This window comes from Jaculus jaculus, chromosome 4 (assembly GCF_020740685.1).
Source record: "Jaculus jaculus isolate mJacJac1 chromosome 4, mJacJac1.mat.Y.cur, whole genome shotgun sequence".
NCBI classification, from domain to species: domain Eukaryota; kingdom Metazoa; phylum Chordata; class Mammalia; order Rodentia; family Dipodidae; genus Jaculus; species Jaculus jaculus.
Genome location: NC_059105.1, coordinates 92040855 through 92063038, shown reverse-complemented (window position 1 = coordinate 92063038; position 22184 = coordinate 92040855). Strand labels below are relative to the sequence as shown.

General features: G+C 35.9%; 1 protein-coding gene across 4 annotated transcripts in view; it reads left to right on the top strand.

The window, feature by feature from the left end:
- Positions 1 to 22184, top strand: part of Mbd5 (methyl-CpG binding domain protein 5) — a 73124-nt gene that overhangs the window by 31791 nt on the left and 19149 nt on the right. For 2 of the 4 annotated variants that reach the window (XM_004651826.3, XM_045148098.1), the window contains exons 6-8: positions 3879 to 4205; positions 6452 to 6660; positions 9471 to 10676. In XM_004651826.3, coding sequence (XP_004651883.1) covers positions 3879 to 4205; positions 6452 to 6660; positions 9471 to 10676 — 1742 coding nt within the window. Of the gene's footprint in view, positions 1 to 3878; positions 4902 to 6451; positions 6661 to 9470; positions 10677 to 22184 lie in introns of all 4 variants that reach the window. The other 2 variants (XM_004651825.3, XM_045148097.1) reach the window with 1 other exon arrangement.

Sequence of the window (22184 nt, the reverse complement as noted above, 5' to 3'; positions counted from 1 at the left end):
AGGAGGCGCATGCATCTGGAGTTTGTTCGCAGTGACTGCAAGCCCTGGTGTGTCCATTCTCTCTCTCTCTCTCCCACTCTGCCTCTCCCTGTCTCAAATAAAAATAAATAAAAATTAAAAATTACTTATTTCTACCTAGATGTACATCAGTCAAAAAAATTATTAGACTGCTTAAGCATTTTCATGTAGAATAAACTATTAAAGTTTATATAGTAAGTGTTCTATTTATATTATACCATCATATAGCTATTTGTTTTTTAACTTTATATTGACAACTTCCATAAATAAAAACATAGCATGATCACAATCCCCCAACCAATCCCTTTTCCCCCCACCCAAGCCCCCTCCAATGAAACGCTTCTTCTTTACAACTAGTCTCCTTTCTAGTTTGATATGAACATTATTTTTCTCCTATTATGTAGGTCTTGTGCAATTAGTGTCATCCACTGTGAGGTCATGAATATCAAGATCACTTTGTGACTGTGTAATTCTTAACTACTGGTTTATTTATATGTGTATGTAAGAAAATCTTGTTATTTTGAAAGTTGTGTATGTCAGACAGAGACAAGTGAAATGCTAATGTTGGCTTTTAAAATATTGAACATTTTGAAATTATTTTGTTTCACAAAATTAACTTCATAAAACATGTAAAATTCATAAAGGGTAATTATAACTTTCATTGACAGCTTCCATATATATACACAATGCACCATGATCAGATCCACTCTCACCACCCTTCTTTGTCCCCCTTCACACATTTCCCCTTCACTGAGCCCCTAAGAAGCACTTTCTGTCTCCTTTGTATCTCTACAAATGCCAGGCCAAATGTTACCATTTATGTGGTTTTCTCTAACACCATCAGTTTTATAATTGTCCCTTTATTATGTACATATACACATATAGATGGATGTATAGCTTTTAGCATGCTGCATTATAGTAAACACTTGCTAGTACCTAAAAAATAATTTCAAAATTCCTAGTTTATAATAAGTTATCAATAAATGTATATTTGAGAGAGCAAAAAGAATAGAGATTTCTGTATTATCACTTTACCTAAATGAGTTCCTATAAGGGAAATAGCTATGCTTTTTTTTTTTTTAACTTGTATCACCTTTTCTATCCTGTTGGCCAACAGAATATAACTGTTTCCTGAATATATTTATTGGAAATTAAAGAAAATAAGTGTCTTGATCTACATATTATTTTTAGAAAGCTGATACTATTCAACCTTTCTTGCTGGCAAGGTGAAAACGTACCCACAGTAACTGTACTTTGTATTCTAATTTCTCAAGAATATTTTGATGGATAGCTTTTAAAATAATGTCATCCCCAAATGGCTACTTCCTTGAATCATAAATATTGATGTTTCTCTGTTGCAAATTAAAGTAATAAAAATAATCTCTAAGGAAAACTTTCATCTACAAAGGCTTACCACATATAAGTTACTATTCTGAAAATATGTTCTTCCTATGTTCAGAAGAATGGTGAACTCTATGTTTAAATATGTCATTATTTAGCAGGCAGGAAAAATTGACAGGGATAGTGATTACTAGTGAATAGATTTTCACTAGCTTATTTAAAAGATTGTTTCCAGATACAAATAATACACTTTTGTAGGTATGGAAATAGCAGCAAAATTTTAAAAACAATGCAATATTTAAGATGTTGATTGTTTTGTGAAAAAAATCTGAATTAATATTTAAAGAATTGTATACCATATGCCTACCTCAGCATTTGGTATGTCTTCTTATCCTAATCTTTGTGAACATAGTCATTATTTCATGATAATGTTTCATAAATATTTATATATTTTCAAAGGGTTTTTTAATGTCAGTCCTTAAATAAAACAGAGATTTGAAAAAGCCAACTATGACAGATGGGAAAAATACAATCCTTGCTATAGAGATGCTCTGTAAGGGGTGATGGTATGTTGAGTTGACTGACTAGTGTTACCACAACACCCCTACTATTGATTACTAATGTTTATATATATACTTACTTATTTGTAAGGACTTTCACACTTTGAAAGCCTTTTACTTATTTTGATTCTCACAATAATCATGCCAGTGATAGAATTTGTTTTCTAAGGATGTCCTGGAAAAATTTTTCTTTAGGAAAAATTCAGAGGTAGTTGGGTGTGGTAGTGTATACCTGTTATCCCAGCATTTAGAAGGCTGAGGCAAAAGGATCATAAACTCAAGGGCGATCCTGGAAATTGGGCAAAAGCCTATATAAAAATAAAACGTTCAATGATATAATTACAAAGTCTAATCAAAAATTAAAAATGTTCACTATTGAATGAAAATAAAAAAACATCATATCACTACTACTATTACAATTATGGAAAATTCCTATGTATTTGGATAAAACTTAATGCCAGCATGCTCAAGTGTAGTTTATCATAAGAGCACAGCACAGAAGTAAAGTGTTTCAATGATTTTGGATTTTGGGTGACACTTATTCATTATACCATGTATAAATTTAATAGCATAAAAATTTTAAAGGTTTAGCAGTATTATTCAAATGCATTTATTACATAAAACCATGAATCTCTTTTACGTATGTGGGTGTTTTTAGCTTCTTTTCAATAGAATATTGTTTTTTATCCTGTCACACTCTGAACATCTGGATCACTGAGGGTGATTTCAAAGACTGTATGTGCCCAGGCTTATAACCCAAGAGGTGAATGTTTGGCTGATCTGGGTTAGGGCCCATATTTTGGTTTGTTTTGGTTTTGTTTTGTAGTTCATTTCTGCACGTAATCCTATTGTATAACTTGAATTCAGAACCATTAATACAATTATAAATAACAGATGAAATTGCATAATAATTATATTAAATTCTCTCAATTTTAACTTTTAGCATAGACTTTAAAGAATAAGGTTGCTATTTTGGATGAAGACTGATTTAATTTAAAGAACTTTAAATGCAAATTATCTTTATACTATTAAGATGACAATAATTATTAATCATTACTTTTATTCACTCTTAAAAATAATGATAGGGTGTTGGTGAGATAAGCACTATTGTGCATTGTTCATGGAAATGTACATCAGGTGTGTATTGGTGTATATCCCTTGAGAGTAGCTTAACAATAAGTATTTAAAATCTTATAATATGTAAGGATTTGTGTCTCTGGAGTTCCACATTCAAGAATTAATCCTTAGAAAATACTTGGGCAAAATGACAAAGATATATTAATAACAATGCTAATCATATTGTTGCTTACAATAGTAAAAGATCAAAACAATCAAAAAATTCATTACTGGTTTGGTTAAATTATTATGGTAATATATAAACCTAGTAAAATTATGCTTATGTAGCTGTATCAAGGGAAGATATTTACAATATATTGATAGATGAAGAGTTATAAAATGATTCTGCTTAATTTTAAAGCATATATGTAAGCCTAAATGTGTGTATACATACAGGTGGGAAAAACCAAAAAGCTACCAGTAAAATATTTGTTATCAACATAGGTGCTTTTCATTATCTGCTTTATGTTTTCAAGCACCTTCTAGTTAAAGGGGTTTCTTTTATTCAATAAAAGAAAGTGATAGTCTAATAAATAAAGGCCAGAAACTTCCTTTATAAAATCTACCCAGTTGAATGAACAAACCACAAAGCCTTCTCCTGTGTTCTTTGCCTTGGCCAGCTGTGAAAAAGAAGCTGTGTAGTATGAGTATGCCAAACTTTTTCAAAACATTTAGTTGAAAGTAAGTTAAGTCTTATTAGCAGATGCAGAGTCATCTATGATACAGTTATTGCACTTTCAATGAAGGTGTCATGTAACAAACTGAAATATAACTCGAGAAATTTAGGAGTATTCTTGCTTACTATCCATAATAAGTAACAGGGTTTCTTTTCTCTCATTTTAGGTGGTTCAGGCCCATCGTCCTCCATAGCTATAGCTGGCAGCAACCACCCTGCCATCACAAAGACAACATCTGTTCTCCAAGATGGCGTCATAGTCACCACTGCAGCTGGACCCCCACTTCAGAGTCAGCTGCCCATTGGGAGTGATTTTCCTTTTGTTGGCCAGGAGCATGCACTTCATTTTCCATCCAACAGCACTTCAAACAACCATCTTCCACACCCCTTGAACCCCAGCCTCCTCAGTTCTCTACCTATCTCTTTGCCAGTGAATCAACAGCATCTCCTAAACCAGAATCTATTAAATATCCTCCAGCCTTCAGCAGGAGAAGGCAAGTCTGAGATCAACCTCCACCCTTTAGGTTTTCTCAACCCCAATGTAAACGCTGCTTTAGCTTTTCTCTCCGGTGACATGGATGGGCAGGTCTTACAGCCTGTCCACTTTCAGCTTTTAGCAGCCCTGCTGCAGAACCAAGCCCAAGCAGCTGCCATGCTTCCCCTGCCATCTCTCAATCTGAACATCTCAGATCTTTTGCAACAGCAAAATACCCCGTTACCCTCATTAACGCAGATGACAGCCCCACCAGACCATTTGTCAAGTAATCAGTCAGACAACAGCCGAGCTGAGACCCTTTTAACCAGTCCCCTGGGGAACCCCTTACCGGGCTTTACAGGCAGTGACACTACTTTTAACCCCCTACTCCTCCCAGCTGTCACTGGGGCCTCAGGATTAATGGCCTTGAATCCCCAGCTGATGGGAGGTGTCCTGAACTCGGCATTGGCCAACACCGCTAATCATCCAGAGGTTTCCATAGCAACCTCCCAGGCAACCACTACCACAACCACTACATCATCAGCAGTGGCAGCACTGACTGTCTCAACACTTGGTGGGACAGCAGTGGTGTCAATGGCAGAAACAATGCTGAATATATCTAATAATGCTGGGATTACACCTGGTCCAGCTAAACTCAACAGTAACTCTGTGATGCCACAGCTACTTAATCCTCTACTGGGGACAGGTCTGCTTGGTAAGTTAAATTTTTTTCACAAATTTTTTAAAAGAAACGTTTTTCTAATTCTAATTTCTCCTTTTTAAAAACTCAATTTTGTCACACTATTTTTTAGAAGTGTTTTTGTTATGTCACAGCTATCTTAAGGAACTAAATAGGACAACTACACAAAACCATAGTTATACAAACATGAAAATGACTTTTTCCTTTACCCTATTCTAGCAATACTAAATATCATTTTAATCTGCTTTCTCTTATCTTCTCACTCTGATGCCACCTAAAACCTAAACCTAGCCTACCATCATTCTCTTAAGCCAAGTAGAATCATTTTTAAATAATAAAGCATAGGTATATCTTAAAAAATAAATTTTATTTCAATATTATTGGTGTGGCATCACAGGGTTGGTATGAGCAGCTGCACTGTGGATGGGAACAATTTGTAAAAGTTTTCCAAGTGAACCTTAAATAAGTAGAATTAAATACTTGTCCAGCAAAGCAAGAACCAAGGTGTCAAAACACTCAAAGCCAAAGTGTGCCCAAGATCAAGTTTCAGGTCCCTCTTGGTGATGCTAGATTTCTTACATCAGAATTGTGTGTTCATTAGACCTTTGTGACTTTAAAACAAAGCCTTTCATGTATATTACCTTTAAAAAATATTAGAAAAAAAACTCAAGTAGATATAACTGATGTGTACAGGTAACTGCAAAGTATAGAGATGGTATCCATAAAGCCTAGGAAGACAGGATACTGTTCATGAGGTTGTCAAAGGCACCTCCATGTGTTAAAAACAATAATTGTTCACTATCCTACATTTTATGAGCATCTTTAAAAAATAACATTATCTACTTTTCAAATAATTGTGGTAATCATTATAGTTAGATAACCTAAAAAGTATTACAGGTTAATATGTTTCCAGCTATAGAACAATTTCTATGATATTGTTCTCAAAATAATGTCAGCACTTTTAAAACAGTTCTGAAATTTAAATATAAACTTATTTATCAATGCTGTTCTTGGATATAATTAATAAAATAATATTTATAATAAGTTCACAATGAATTCTAATATATTATTAGCTTCTTTTAAATTTTGATATGAGGTGGCCAACCTTTTCTCCAAAGCAAAATGCATAATTCTAAAATCCTTAATTTTATTTAGTAGTACTTATTATAATTATGACTTGGAACTAAAATTTTGAATGAGACCATATACCTCCTCACTTTAATCATCTGGTCAAGTATTTATTGCTAAGGAGATATTTCAACCTGTGATTGTAGATATTTTCGTAAAAACAAAGAGAATTATTAACTCTTAAGTTCAACATTAATGAATAGAGGAAAGGCTAAATAGTCTTTATAGAACATAAAACAAAGAAAGCTATACAAGATAAAACTAAATAACAAAGCTATTCATTTCTTACTACTTAGTAAGACTGAAAAAAGATGAAAAAATTACCCACCTGAGTTCAACTTGTACTTTTTTTTTTTTTCAGGAATTCTCAGGTACAAATATTAGCATGGAATCTCTGAAGAATCACTGACTTACACTTTATGTTTTTCCAACTGTAGGTGATATGTCATCAATAAACAGTACTTTGAATAACCATCAGTTGACTCATCTGCACTCACTGTTAAACAACAATCAGATGTTCCCTCCAAATCAGCAACAACAACAACTTCTCCAGGGGTACCAGAATCTGCAGGCCTTCCAAGGACAATCCACAATGCCTTGCCCAGCTAACAATAACCCAATGGCTTGTTTGTTTCAGAACTTCCAGGTACTTTTCCTTCTTGGGCACCTCTAGTAGAAAACAATGTTTGGGTTTGTTTAAATGCTTGAGTTAGGAGAAAGAGTGAAAAAAGTAAGTTATATGGTCTTTCATATCTATTTACTCTAATTTCTCAGTGTTAAATATTATTAAACATCCCAGTCTTATATAAAGGTAATTTTGTTTTGTCTGAAGAAGTTCTACCTTTGGTCGTGTTACCCTCTTGAGCCTTCTTGTGTTTCACTTTTCTCTCATGAGTAAGACTCATTTTCTTAACATGGCACACTGACCTCTCTCTTCAGCCTTAGTTCTCATCCCTCTTCTACTGGCTTAAGAACATGGACTTTTGGTTCTACAAAGCAAATAAATTCCTAGTAGATTAAAGGATTAGATGGAAAGAGTAACATTAAATGAATATAGAAAAAATAGATAAGACTTTTAATAAGATACATAATATCTTTGGAGTCTCATTGCATATTCTAGGTTGGCCTTGAACTTGCAATTCTTTTCTTTGACCTTCTAAGTCATGGTGTTACAAGCATGCAACACCACACACTATAGATAATGATAAAATAGAGAAACTCCTTAAGAAAGACCCAAAACCTAAATCAAAGGGAGAAGTACAAACATAAAACCTTTCACTTCTATATTGTCAAAGATACTCTAAATACAAGTCAAAGGGAAATACAAGATTTCAGGAAACATGTGCATAGTGCATATAAAACAATTGGCACCTATAACATAAAGACATATGAATTAATAAGAAAAGGCATAATTAGCATGATAAGCAATAGACATATACGGTCCACAGAAAATGAAAGATTAATCATTATCAAACATACAAAAATAATAGTTCTATACAGCATTGTATATCAAATTGATGATATCCATGGCTGACAAGGCTATAAGAAAATAGTTCCTCTCAGATTATGTTAGTCTGTTGAATACTAGTTCAGTTGTTTTTTTTTTTTTTTTTCCCTGATTTTTCCTTTTGTGCCAAGGCCTCAGGCCTTGTCCGTGCTGGACAAGTTAGCCAAGTGCTCTACCACTGAACATTCCCAGCCTGGTTCAGTTCTTTTGGAAGATAATTTTGTAGCATGTTTTATCTATTAGCCCAGAAGTTCAACTCCTGTGTGTGTACTTAAGAGACATCTTCAAATGTGAATGAAAGAGCATATGCCATAATGTTCCTCACAATATGATTTATGGTATCCAGAATTATGAATCATTTAATTTTCAGTTAAGAGGGAAACAGTTAAGTAAGATACCATATGCAGCCTCCTAGTAGCTTAAAACATTATATAATCTTACATAAACCAATATGAAATATATAAAATATATATTAAAAATTCTAATACCATTGCATCAGCAGAACAGAACTGCAGTACAATTCCACTTATGTTGAAGAGGAAGAGGAAAGGGCAGGTGGGCAGGAGACTAGGTATCTACCTACATGTTTTACCACACTGAAAAGTGTCTCTAAGGATGCTCAATGGCTCTGGTAACTTCAGAGAAAGGAAATAGGCTTGTAGTTGAGTGGGAAAGTATGAGTCAAAGTGAAAAGCAGTGATGATGACTTCTCTTTTGTGACAATAATAAAATATTCATGCACATCATATGTAGTGAAATAATTCAGAAAGGAAGATATTATACATAACTATGTTAGCAAGAAATGAAGCTAAAGCTTGAAAACAGTCTACCAGACTTGGGCATTAGGAAATGGCAGTGACTTGGTAGAATGCCATTTAGTGGGGAAGGTAGATGCTGTAGCCAGACTGTGATGGTAGAATGGTGAGTAGGATTCGGGGAATTAAAGAGTGGGGATTATTGTTTCAAAAGCTATACTATGAAGAATATAAGAAAAATGGGGCAGTACTCCAAGGGAACCATCAGGTTAAACACAAACTTAAAATGTGGGACCAAAAAAAAAATGTGGGATCGATTCACATAATCATTGCTAAAAGGAAGACCCAATGAGGCATGATCCCTGAGAAGTCTTGAGATCAGAGCCTAAGTGGAGAACTTTTAAAACAGGCATAATTGCTAAGAAATGCATGCTATCAGAGAGCAGGGAATCAGAGTATAAGAAACAGTGGGAGCTCTTACCAGGAGCTGTTTTGTGTTAAGATCATCTCTCAAGATTATAGTGGGAGATGGTCTGACAATCATCTTGAAGAATTAGAGAAAGATTTGAGCAGTTGTGGAGAAAATGATATCTAACCAGAAGATCACACAGTTACAGATGGGCAAGAAGAGGCTCTAGTACATGATAGAAAACATAAACTGCTGTTCATAAGACACCCATCATGTGGATATAGACAAGGCAAGCAGTTGAAATAATCCCAGATTAGAATTGTGTCTAGCAAGTTATCTGTAACTTGAACCCCAAGTTTCAAAGACCTATAACACCACTATGTCAGTGGAGTCATACCTAACCACATCCTGTGTCCAAACACTCCAAGTGTAATTTTTCTATAGAATGTTTGCCAATGATAACTTTTTTTAAAAAAAATGTTTAATTATTTCAACCGAAGAAATCAGACAAACATACTTAAGATATAAGGTTTTTCATATCAGAGTGACTTTTTATTTTATGATGATTGGCTTTTCTTCTTTCTACTTCCTTCCTTATTAGATCATTTTATCTCTTTGTAAATCTTCAAAATTATAGTCTTTCTCTTTACAGTCCCTCTCTCTCTCCCTCTCTCTCCCTCTTCCTCCCTCCCTCCCTCCCTCCCTCCCTCCCTCCCTCCCTCCCTCCCTCTCTCTCTCTCTCTCTCTCTCTCTCTCTCTCACTGTTTCCTGTCTATTTATTTAAGGTGAGAATGCAAGAAGATGCAGCTCTTCTAAACAAAAGAATAAGCACTCAGCCGGGGCTCACTGCACTTCCTGAGAACCCCAACACTACACTTCCACCTTTCCAAGATACACCTTGTGAATTGCCACCGAGGATTGATCCATCTCTTGGTCAGCAGGTGAAGGATGGCCTCCTTATGGGTGGCCAGGGGGATGCCTCCGTAGATGCCATTTACAAAGCAGTTGTCGATGCAGCCAGCAAAGGAATGCAGGTTGTCATCACCACTGCTGTCAACAGCACGACTCAGATCAGCCCTATTCCAGCCCTGAGTGCCATGAGTGCCTTCACTGCCTCTATTGGTGACCCATTGAATCTCTCCAGTGCTGTCAGTGCGGTCATTCATGGACGGAACATAGGAGTGGACCCAGACAGCAGACTGAGGAATGCAAGAGGGGCTCGGCTGCCCAAGAATCTAGACCATGGGAAAAACACAAACGAAGGAGATGGGTTTGAATATTTCAAGTCAGCAAGTTGCCACACATCCAAAAAACAGTGGGATGGGGAGCAGAGTCCCAGAGGAGAAAGAAATAAGTGGAAGTATGAGGAATTCTTAGATCATCCAGGCCATATCCACAGTAGTTCTTGTCATGAAAGGCCCAACAATGTCTCTACACTGCCATTTCTACCTGGTGAACAGCACCCAATACTGTTACCACCAAGAAACTGTCAGGGGGATAAAATTCTGGAGGAAAATTTCAGGTATAATAACTACAAAAGAACTATGATGAGTTTTAAGGAGAGACTAGAAAACACTGTGGAAAGATGTGCACACATTAATGGGAACAGACCTCGACAAAGTCGGGGCTTTGGAGAGCTCCTGAGCACTGCAAAGCAAGACCTAGTCCTAGAGGAGCAGTCTCCAAGTTCCTCCAACAGTTTGGAAAGTTCTCTAGTCAAAGACTACATCCATTACAATGGAGACTTTAATGCCAAAAGCATGAATGGGTGTGTGCCTAGCCCTTCAGATGCTAAAAGCATTAGTAGTGAAGATGACCTAAGGAACCCAGACTCCCCCTCTTCAAATGAGCTGATACATTATAGACCAAGGACGTTCAACATGGGCGACTTGGTCTGGGGCCAAATCAAAGGACTAACTTCCTGGCCTGGGAAATTAGTAAGAGAAGATGACGTTCACCATTCATGTCAACAAAGCCCGGAGGAAGGGAAGGTATACCAATCTTTACTCATTGTCACATACTAACCTTTGTTGAAATACCAATTATTCTGTTTTGTTATCATCACTTTGGATTTGAATGTAACATTCTTCATGACTCTGAGGTCTCACAAGCTTCTGGAGCATAAAAATAAAGAGGGGATGGTTATAGTCAACAAAATGTCCTATTGACAAGGAATGAGTTGTGAAGCACCTGAGATCCCATTAGGCTTGGGGTCTCTCTAACTCAAGAACCAGATTTCCAATATTTTATCAACTCTACTTTCTTCTCTGTTTTTACCTAGTTCTTTATTCCATAAACAGAGGAGAAAGGCAAATATTTATGAGTGGGAAAAAATATAGCTGGAGGAAATCCAGGAATTTGGCAGAAGTAGGAGTGCTCATAGGTGGCAGGAAATGCCAAGGGACAGCTCCCCTCCATATGCTTACACGTGACATTTGGCACTGAGGAGTGGGCAAAAATCTAGGCAGAGCTGGAGCCATTTCTGACAGCAGAAGGTAGCATCTGAGTTTAGAGTGGTATTATTTCAGGGCAAGTTCTAGGCTTTTGTAACATGTGGAAATGTTTAAGCTCACAGTCTGTTTCCACTTGATGCACTCTGATCACATAAATTAAATGAAAGCTTCTCCATAAAACTACTATTCAATTTAGAAAAATTAGTAGGGGTTTTCTGGCCTTCCCTCCCCTTTCTTACAAATGGTAAGACTGGCTTCAAGAAATATGCAACATGTTTAAAGTTAATAGTAACAGTTTTGTTTGACCAGGAGAAAATTATGACAATTTCGTTTATATGATGAAGAAATATACTTTTTCATCTTCTTAGATAATAAAAAATGGTGTATGTTGTTCTCTGAAAGAGTGTGTTGTGTAGAGCTATTTCAACTCTGCTCAAACTTTCACTAGTGCTTAGATTTAACAGCAGGAAACCAAAAGCATTTTTGCCAACACAATAAAAGGACTGTCTTTCTCCAAAGGACCAGGAGGTCCTTAAACCTTTGCTTACAATACTTAATATATACTTATCAAAATGCACACTGGGCCTGATGTTTCTACTTTTGATAAGAAAATGAATTCCATACTCCTAGTCACAAAACATTTTCTTCTTATGCTCTCTAAAGCCAGACAAACATCAGTTAGGTTGATAAAGCTAAATGTTTTTGACAGTTTGCTCAAGAAATAATTAGAAACAGCAGAAGTAGGCTTTTGTGATATAAATGAATTGTTACAAATACTAGATACAGACATTGAATGCCTTACTCTTTCTGTACCAATTAACCAAGGTTTTTTTTCAGGCACCATTTTATAAACATCTAAAGAAAGCTCATGCACCCCATTAACCATTTTTCCTGTGCTAAGTTCTGTGTCTAGTTATCTTTGTACATTCCTTATGAGAATAAAATAATGCATTTTGAATACACTTCACATTAAACATTGTTTGTGATTCATCTGTATTTGAAAACTGCTAAGATTGAGTTTTTTAAAACCATTATCTAAGACTCTAAGAAACATTTATTTTGGGTCATTTAAAAAAGCAACTAGTTTTTATTCCTATAATAGTGTTTTAAAATCAAGAACTTGCTTCTAAAAATTCAACAATCTTACCCTCATTGACTGTCATCAAAATTGTGTGTTCTTAAGTTAAAGCCTTTAGACCAAGATATACATTAGAAGCATTTGTTGGTAATCAAAACAACATAATTTAACATATTCATTGTGAAGTTAAAACTGAAAATATATAATAAAATAATAATATATGAAATATTTATTCATTATTAAAAAGCAAAATACAATAGCCTCAAAAGCTTCCACGCACTTAGCATTTTTTAAAATGTCTGCTTTTCAGAGACTACCTCACTTTTACATACAAAAAAAAGAAAGTATTACTTTACAGAACTCATTTTTCTTCTGTAGTTCACAAAACAAAGGAAGGACTTTCTCACCTCATTTACTGATGCCCATGTCTCTGATAGGAAAGGTAAAATTTCACACAGATCTGTTAGATGTCAAGCTCAGTGGCCTTTGCCTAATTTATCAGTGACCCTGATTCATGACAGAAAGATTAACCATGTTTGACATATATATAAGGGAAGGCATATCTATTTGAGAAATATCTCTAGTAGCACACTTTTTAAAAATTGTCCTTTTGGGCTAGAGAGATGGCTTAGCGGTTAAGCGCTTGCCTGTGAAGCCTAAGGACCCTGGTTCGAGGCTCGGTTCCCCAGGTCCCACGTTAGCCAGATGCACAAGGGGGCGCACGCATCTGGAGTTCGTTTGCAGAGGCTGGAAGCCCTGGCACGCCCATTCTCTCTCTTTCCCTCTGTCTTTCTCTCCCTGTCTGTCGCTCTCAAATAAATAAATAAATAATTTAAAAATAAATAAATAAAAAATAAAAATTGTCTTTTTATCCAAGTGAAACAATTATGATGGGAGTTTTATTTGTGTAGAACCCCTTGGTGCTCAGCAGTGTTGGATAAGTAAAGCCTTGAGCATTAATAAGCAAACTTTTGCTTTCAGGAAGAGAAGCAGTACCTGAGATTCCCTTCTATGTACTAAAATGCATGACACTTTAATAAAGTCTGCAGAGAAAGAGACTTACTCATAAACAATTTGTTTGTTATAGTAAAACTTTATTAGTTTCACCTTGTTGTAATGGAAAGTAAGATCATTTCCCCTGGTGTCTATCTTTGTAGTCTCTCAAAGCAGTATTACCTCAAACTTTTTTGTCTTTCATAGTATTTGTAGGTCCAGCAAAGTAAATTAAGCCAAGATTACGTGAGATACCACCAGATAAAATCTATCTTAACTCAAATTTTTAAGTATTTATGATCTCTGCACTTCCACCTCCTCCCTACAACCAGTCATTTATTATTTTCAGTTATAGTCTTTTCCTAAGAAAGCCACTCCCAGCTCTTCCTGGAAGCAGACAAATAGAGCAATCAATAATTAATAGATCACAGATTACTGTATTCAAACAAGCTAGGCAGATCTTGTGTTTCATGTTGCATGCACAGCCTCTGATCTATATCAGGACACTAGTATCTGCCAATGTCTGATAGTACATTGTCCTTCACTAGTATTCTAGCAGTATAGTAAATAATTTAGTCAGTTGATTATCTTCATGTTTGGTGAGGTATAGTAGGTATCAGAATTATTGATAATTCATTAAATCAGTCTTTAGATTTCTGAGATAATTTTCCAAGGTATACTGAATGACTACAGCACAGAGAACAAGAAAGAAAGCAGAGCATTGCAGAAGGAAGGATGGGCCTTGGACATTCTGATGTGAGCATAATCAAGGGCTACCATGTTTCCACCCCCGTCAGTGCTGCAGCTGTAGGCATGAATGGCCATTCCCAGTCTGTTATGTGGAATCCAGCTCCAGTCTTCTTCTGCAGCAAGTGTTCTTACCCACTGAGACATCTCCCATCTCCCTTTATTCTCTATTTAAGACAGTTATATTAATTTGGACTCTACTATTATGATGTAGTTGATCTTAGTTATTTTTTATACATTATCTGTGAATAGAGATTTACTAACCAGACTATGGGTGAAGGATGTGATAGGATAGGTACTCAATAAAGAAATAGTTTGTGACTCTTTATGAATTTTAGCACATAGCATACGAATTGTATATCTGAGTATAAATTAGTGTTAACTGTCAATGTCAAGCAGTGTTCTACCTGGAAATATTTTATTTTTAATTTTTTTATATATTTGCAAACAAAAAGATTAAGAATGAGAATGGAAGGCTGGAGAGAAAGCTCAGCAGTTAAGGCAATTGTCTGCAAAGCTTAGTGACCCACGTTTGAATCTTCAGGACCCACACAAAGCCAGATACTATAGTACATGTGTCTAAACTTCATTTGCAGTGGCTACAGGCCCTGGCATGCCCATTTTCTCCCTTCCTCACTGCCCCTCTCGCTCACTCCCTCACTCTCTCACTCTCTCTCCTTGAAAATAAATTAATAAAAATATTTTAAAAGTTAAAAAAAAAAGAATGAGAATGAACATACCAGGGTCTCTAGCTGCTGCAAACAAACTCCAAACACATGTGCATGCCACTTTGTGCACCTGGCTTTACATGGGTACTGGGGAATCAAACCCAGACCATGATGCTTTGCAATTAAGTGCCTTTAAACACTGAGCCATCTCCCCAGCCACAGCAAGTATTTTAAAAGTTTCTTGAGTGAAAATTAAAGTCTTTGTTTCATCAATATTTCTAAAACGTATCATTCAAGCTTTCTTCCTCTACCTTTCAACCCCCTGTCCACAATCAATATTGACCAGTAGCAGGGCTGGAGAGATGGCTTAGCGGTTAAGCGCTTGCCTGTGAAGCCTAAGGACCCTGGTTCGAGGCTCGGTTCCCCAGGTCCCACGTTAGCCAGATGCACAAGGGGGCGCACGCGTCTGGAGTTGCAGAGGCTGGAAGCCCTGGCGCGCCCATTCTCTCTCTCTCCCTCTATCTGTCTTTCTCTCTGTGTCTGTCACTCTCAAATAAATAAATAAATAATTTAAAAAAATAAAAGTAAAAAAATATTGACCAGTAGCAATTTTTAGCAGTATAAGAAGCAAAGTTGGCCTGAATCTTATGTGTATTCCTATTCCAATATGAAAGCTTTGTGACCTCACTGGGAGTGTTGTGTGCCTTGTATTATACTGTTCAGGAGGTGGCATCTCCTTTTTCTCCTGGTTAGTTTGTTGTGAGGGGCAGTTATAATTGTTCTAAATGTACCTGTGCAAGTTTCTTTCTGAACTATGAACTTTAGTTCCTTGTGGCTTAATGACCATGAATAAAACCTGCTGTGTATCCATGACCAGATACAAGCACTTCCAGATCTTACAGATCATAGAAAAGGAAAATGGTACCCCTGGTATCACATATATCTGTCATAATGTGTTATGATTTTTTTTAAATCTATGCAGCCCTCAGAGAATATGATGATATGGTTATCATTTTTTTTTTTTGAGGTAGGGTTTCGCTATAGCTGAGGCTGATCTGGAATTCACTATGTAGTCTCAGGGTAGCCTTGAACACATGGCACTCACTCCTCCTACCTCTGCCTCCCGAGTGCTGGGATTAAAGGTGTGTGCCACCATGCCAGACACAATTATCTTAATATACTTATTTTAGTAATTGTTTTAAAGTTAAGAAGATATGCAGTTTTTTAAAGATATGATAAAAATTTTCATATGCCCTTTTTGATGTTACATGACCTAGCCTAAAAAGTTGCTTCAAATTTTTATTTTGTTTGCATAGATCAAATGCAAATGAAATATTTCTTTTCAATGAAATATTTGTTATTAGACAGGTAGAGAGATATTTCTTAATTGCCAGGAAAAACATCCACATGGAGCACCAATGGGAGAAAGCCCCCTTCTGATACCACACTTTGACTTTTTTCTACATGGCTGTATTTGGCAAGTAGTAGTAAAGTGCCTTTATGAATAATTGTTCAGAACTGACAAAACATTATTATTAAACTCATAATCAGAGCCAGAGGGATGGCTTAGCAGTTAAGGCACTTGCCTGCAAAGCCAAAGGACCTAGGTTCAATTACCTAGGACCCATGTAAGCCAGATATACAAGGTGGTACTAAATAAATAATTAAATAGAAAAAAATTTTTCAAGCTCATAATCACATTTATTTTCAGGCAGCAGTTTCTTTCTGTCCATTGAGCAGCAGCATGGACAGTGGGGTACATGACCAAAAAGGCTGTGTTCATGTGCTGGGGTTATACAGTGCAACTTAAGAAGCTGAGTCTGAAAACCCACTTTGGGAGGAGTGGCCTCCTGTGAAGTTGGAATAGTTCACTGTTAAGAGCGTTCTCTCTATGTTTGATTAGCAGTGGGACATAATTTGTGTTCTTTGGCACTAGAATCCTATGTCAAAAGTGTTCTTTGTGCATTCGCTTTGCCTTACCTACCTTCCCAACCACTGTCAGAAATGAATCCTTTCTGTATTCAATCAATATCCGTAATATTTGGGCTGCCTGTTGGCTGGTTGTGTGACAGGGCAATCAATACTCTGTAATATCAGGGTCTCCTTCAAAAGGAAGAAGAACCATTTTTAGAAGTAATAAGATAAAACCCAGCCCAACAAAGTCAGTTCCTAGCCAAAATTTGAAAGATAGTAAGAAAGAAAACCTAGGTAAGGCCAAAGATGCTGAAAACTAAGGAAAAAAAAAAAAACTCAACTGAGTGATAATCTAGGGTAAGGCGATAAACTTTGCTGGAGTGAACTGCGGAATATCATGACCTTTTTTTTTCTGAACAAGATTAAGCAGGATGGGCTGGAAAGATTGCTTAATGGTTAAAGCACTTGCCTGTGAAGCCTAAGGACAAAGATTCAATTCCCCAGAACCCATGTAAGCCAGATGCATATGATGGTGTGTGCATCTGGAATTTTCAGTAGCTAAAGGTTTGGTGCACCCTTTCTTTCTTTCTTTCTTTCTTTCTTTTTTTCTTTCTTTCTTTCTTTCTTTCTTTCTTTCTTTCTTTCTTTCTTTCTTCCTCTCTCTCTCTCTTTCTCTCTCTCTCTCTCTCCCTTTCTCTCTGCCTCATAATTAAATAAGTAAAAATAAAACTACTTTTAAAATAATTTTTTAAAAAGATTAAGCAGGAGTCAGAGGCCTGTCCTCCTTTATTCAGGTACCTAGACTTAGCAGTTCACAAGCTGTAGGTGCCAATTTTCTGTAGAAGCAAAAATAGAATTTCAAATCTGAGACAAAAATATGCTTCAGTGACATGAATTTGAAAATACTGTCTCCTAGAAATTCAAGATTGCCCCAAACTTTTCTTCTCTTATATAGTATGGCTTTATAAGAAATTTGTTATCACATTAGAGTAGACTTACTCTCCTACTATAATATAAAAACACTGCTGTCTCAGTCAAACAGGAAAGGCAACAGCAGAAAATGCCAAGGTGCCACTGGCTAAGGTTGAAACACTGAGGATGTGCTTAGCTCATCTGCATCATCAGGGTTTCGTGTATGAGTTTCCTTTAATGCTATTGGTGTTCTGTTGTTTGGAAAATTAGGTTTATCCTTGCTTTTACAAATAAATCAACTTTTTAAGCCTAAAAATTGATGTTTATCACTAGTTCTAATTCCTTCAAAAATATTGAATGTCAGCCGGGCGTGGTGGCGCACGCCTTTAATCCCAGCACTTGGGAGGCAGAGGTAGGAGGATTACTGTGAGTTCGAGGCCACCCTGAGACTCCTTAGTGAATTCCAGGTCAGCCTGGGCTAGAGTGAAACCCTACCTCAAAAAACCAAAAAAATAAAAATGAAAAAAAATATATATATATTGAATGTGCTGGGCGGGGTGGTGCACGCCTTTAATCCCAGCACTTGGGAGGCAGAGGTAGGAGGATCACCGTGAGTTCAAGTCCACCCTGAGACTACATAGTGAATTCCAGGTCAGCCTGGACTACAGTGAAGCTCTACCTCAAAACAACAAACATATATATATATATATATATATATATATATATATATATATATATATATACACACACACATACATACACACACACACATATATATATGTATATATATATGTATATAAATATATATATACACATATATATACACACACACATATACACATACACACATATATATACACACACACACACACACACACACACACATATATATATATATATACACAATATATAGTGTTACACTTAAGTTAGTAGTTTCAAAAGATGAATTTTTAGGGCTGGAGAGATGGCTTAGCAGTTAAATGCTGGCCTGTGAAGTATAAGGACCCCAGTTCGAGGCTTGGTTACCTAGGACCCACGAAAGCCAGATGCACAAGGTGATGCATGCATCTGGAGTCCGTTTGCAGTGGCTGGAGGCCCTGGCACACCCATTCTCTCTCTCTATCTGCTTCTTTCTCTCTTTGTCTGTCACTCTTAAATAAAAATAAACAAAAATATTTTAAATAAATTTTTTAACTTACTACAAATATGAGTGTTAATACATAATATTTTTCAAAATAATGAGCCCAATGAATACTTAATACTTGCTTATTGCTTCAAGTCTTTGTTTTCTAGACATCAGCTAAAGGTACATATTACCTATATTACTATTTACATTTTTTCTTCCAATTCACTTATAAATTTATTTAGTCAACAAATATCTTTGAGCATTTATGTACTAAGCACTATTTAGGCCACTTTTTAAATTTAAACTTTTTTATCTTAAAGTATCGTGTGTGGGTATTTTGCTAATATAAATTTACATAATGATTTAAATTTTGTAAAGGTTTGCTAATGTTCCACTGACAGTAACTTCACTGTTGGTAAGCAGTGGTACTTAGGGAAAGACTACCTTGGTGTTTGTAAAGCAGTTTAGTGTTCATGGTCTTCTGAGATGTCGGCAAACTGTTACCATGTGCATCTTCACCTTCACTTTACAGAGGAGAGAACTGGAGTTCAGAGAAGAGACATTGCTGAGGACACAGGTCACAGGTAGTTCAGGCAGACCCAGCCCTGGTCTTCCAACTTAATCAGTGTCCCACACTCCCAGAACACTCCAGAAAGAAAAGGGAGGTTGAAAACAGATGTTTCATCTCTGTCATGAAATCTGTGGTGTGGCCTCGCTCCATCCTTTGTCTTTAGTATGACAGTTTTACCCCAGCACTGAGTAGAAGAAAAGAATCAAAAAAAAGAGATGTTGTCAGAGGCTGGAGAGATGGCTTAGCCATTAAGGCATTTGCCTGCAGAGCCAAAGAATCCCGGTTTGATTCCCCAGGACCCACATTAGCCAGATGCACAAGGGGTGCAACACCTCTGTAGTTCATTTGCAGTGGCTGGAGGCCCTGGCACGCCCATTCTCTCTCTCTATCTGCCTCTCTCTCTCTCTGTCACTCTCAAATAAATAAATAAAAATAAAAAATTTAAAAATATTTTTACTTATTTATTTGCAAGAGAGAGAGTGCACATGGGCATGCCAGGGCCTCTTGCCCCTGCAAACAAATTTGAGATGCATGCACCAGGTTTTACAACTGGATTTACATGGGTACTAGGGAATTAAACCTAGGCCAGTAGGCTTTAAAAGCAAGTGCCAAGCCAAATGTGGTGGCACATGCTTTTAATCCCAGTACTCTGGAGGCAGAGGTAGAAGGATTTCCCTGAGTTAGAGGTCAGCCTGAGACTACATAGTGAATTCTAGGTCAGCCTGGGCTGGAGCGAGATCCTACCTTAAAAAAAGAAAGTGCCTTTAATTGCTGAGCCAACTCCCTAGCCCAGACTTTATTACTTCTGGAATGTGCTATATGCTACTATGTTGACCTTAAATCAAAATTAAATTATCAAATGTTTAATATGTGCCTTTTGAACAAAATAAACAACTAGAGATTCAACTTTGTTCAGAAAAGCTCTTTTGTTACCATATAATATTATCTAGCTTTATGAGTCAATAACCCCACTAATCAAACTCTGAGACTATACATTGGAAAATTATGTCTAAAGAAATTGAATAAGCCAGGCATGGTGGCACACGCCTTTAATCCCAGCACTTGGGAGGCAGAGGTAGGAGGATCGCCGTGAGTTCGAGGCCACCCTAAGACGACATAATGAATTCCAGGTCAGCCTGGGCCAGAGTGAGACCCTACCTTGGAAAACCAAAAAAAAAAAAAGAAATTGAATAACTGAAAAAGTTTTCAGAATCAAAAATATTTACCATTTATGTATTTATACATAAGGTAATATGTGAATTATAAATACATATAAATTCTAGATACTTTTATAATCTTTAGTCACATGCAGAGTTATGCAATTATTAGTGACAGCATTACTATTAATATGAGGCTGTGTAGGCAAATTATGACTATAAATGAATTATAAAGTCCTCTACTAATTTCTCACTAAGTTAAGAATTAAATAACTTAGGAAGTCCTGGCTGATAATCATTACAAGAAACTAAGATTATAATTACAGGTAAAAGTATTAAATGTGAAAATTACTTGCTACTTTGGTGTAAGTTTAATAAAAATATTTGTATATTTAAACTTTTAAATATTATCTTTATATAGTTGATTTCTTCCTTCCTTCCTTCCTTCCTTCCTTCCTTCCTTTCTTTCTTTCTTTTTTTTTTTTTTTTTTTTTTAGGTAGGAACTTGTTTTAGTTCACACTGGCTTAGAATTCACTATGTAGTCTTAGGCTAGCCTTGAACTCATAGTGATACCCCTACTTTTGCCTTTCAAGTACTGGTATTAAAGGCATAGACCATCATTCCTGATTTCCCAGTACTTTCTTGATTTACAAGGTTAATTTATAAGGGAATGTTCATTGAATGAGTAATCATGATTTCCATTTGATAAGAATTTGAATTTACCTTATTCTCCTCTGATATAAATTTGGGAGGGTTTTTTAAAGAGTTTCTTGAATGTTGTGCACGTATGCCAATTTTTACCTAGAATTATTATGTATATATAAAATTATATGTGCATTTCACAATTGAGAAAAATACTAAAGTTCTGAGAATAATCATATGTTTTTCCTCTGTATATGTATATCCTGTCTTAGCAGAAATGCACAATGATATATGACTTATTTACGTCTAATTTTAGAAACTGCTGTCATTGCTTTCTCTTTCAAGGCCAATGAATCATTTATAAATAATATACTTCATTATGACAGTGCCTTGGAGCTTCAGAGGTAGATATGAAGAAACTATAGTAGATGAGTATTCCAAAATAAATTTTATATTTCTGGAAAATCATTCAAGTATTTAAAAACTGAAGGTGAAATTGGGTTTTTGTCACATAACATGTTATGTTGGCACATAATAATTTCTATAAAACTATATTTTGATTTAAATAATTTGACCTAGTTTCCATACATGTGTGTATGCTGTATAAACTACATATATACTTTTCATATATGAAATGACTATGTATTTCAGTGTAGGGTCGAATTAGTATGATGAAAAGAGGTTGAGTGTTCAGGGGTCAGAGCTAAGTTTCAATCATAGCCATACTGCTTAAACTCAGTCTTATCTGCAGTACAAAATAATATTACTTTGCAATATTGTCATATTAAATGCTAAAACAATGTCTTACACATAAAAATGCACAAAAAGTAGCCAGGTGTGGCAGCACATGCCTTTAATTCCAGCACTTGGAAGGCAGAGGTAGGAGGATCACCATGAGCTCAAGGCCACCCTGAGTCTACATATGAATTCCAGGTCAGCCTGGGCTAGAGTAAGACCCTACCTCAAAAAAACAAAAAGTTTTTATTGTCACTTATTCCTTATTTAATTTAAAAATAAAAACTGAGGATTTAAAAATTAATTTGACATAACAAGTTTTTAAAATTAAGACCAATAGGGTAATGTTGCATCTTATTTTGTTTCATGTGAACCTAAATTCTGTGACCTGATCACTCTTTTGAGATCTTTCATAGCAACAGAGATCTAATAGATGCAAAATGGCTTTCTTTCACCTGACAAGAAATTCATTTAAATAGAAATGGAAGCCTGGCCTGACAAC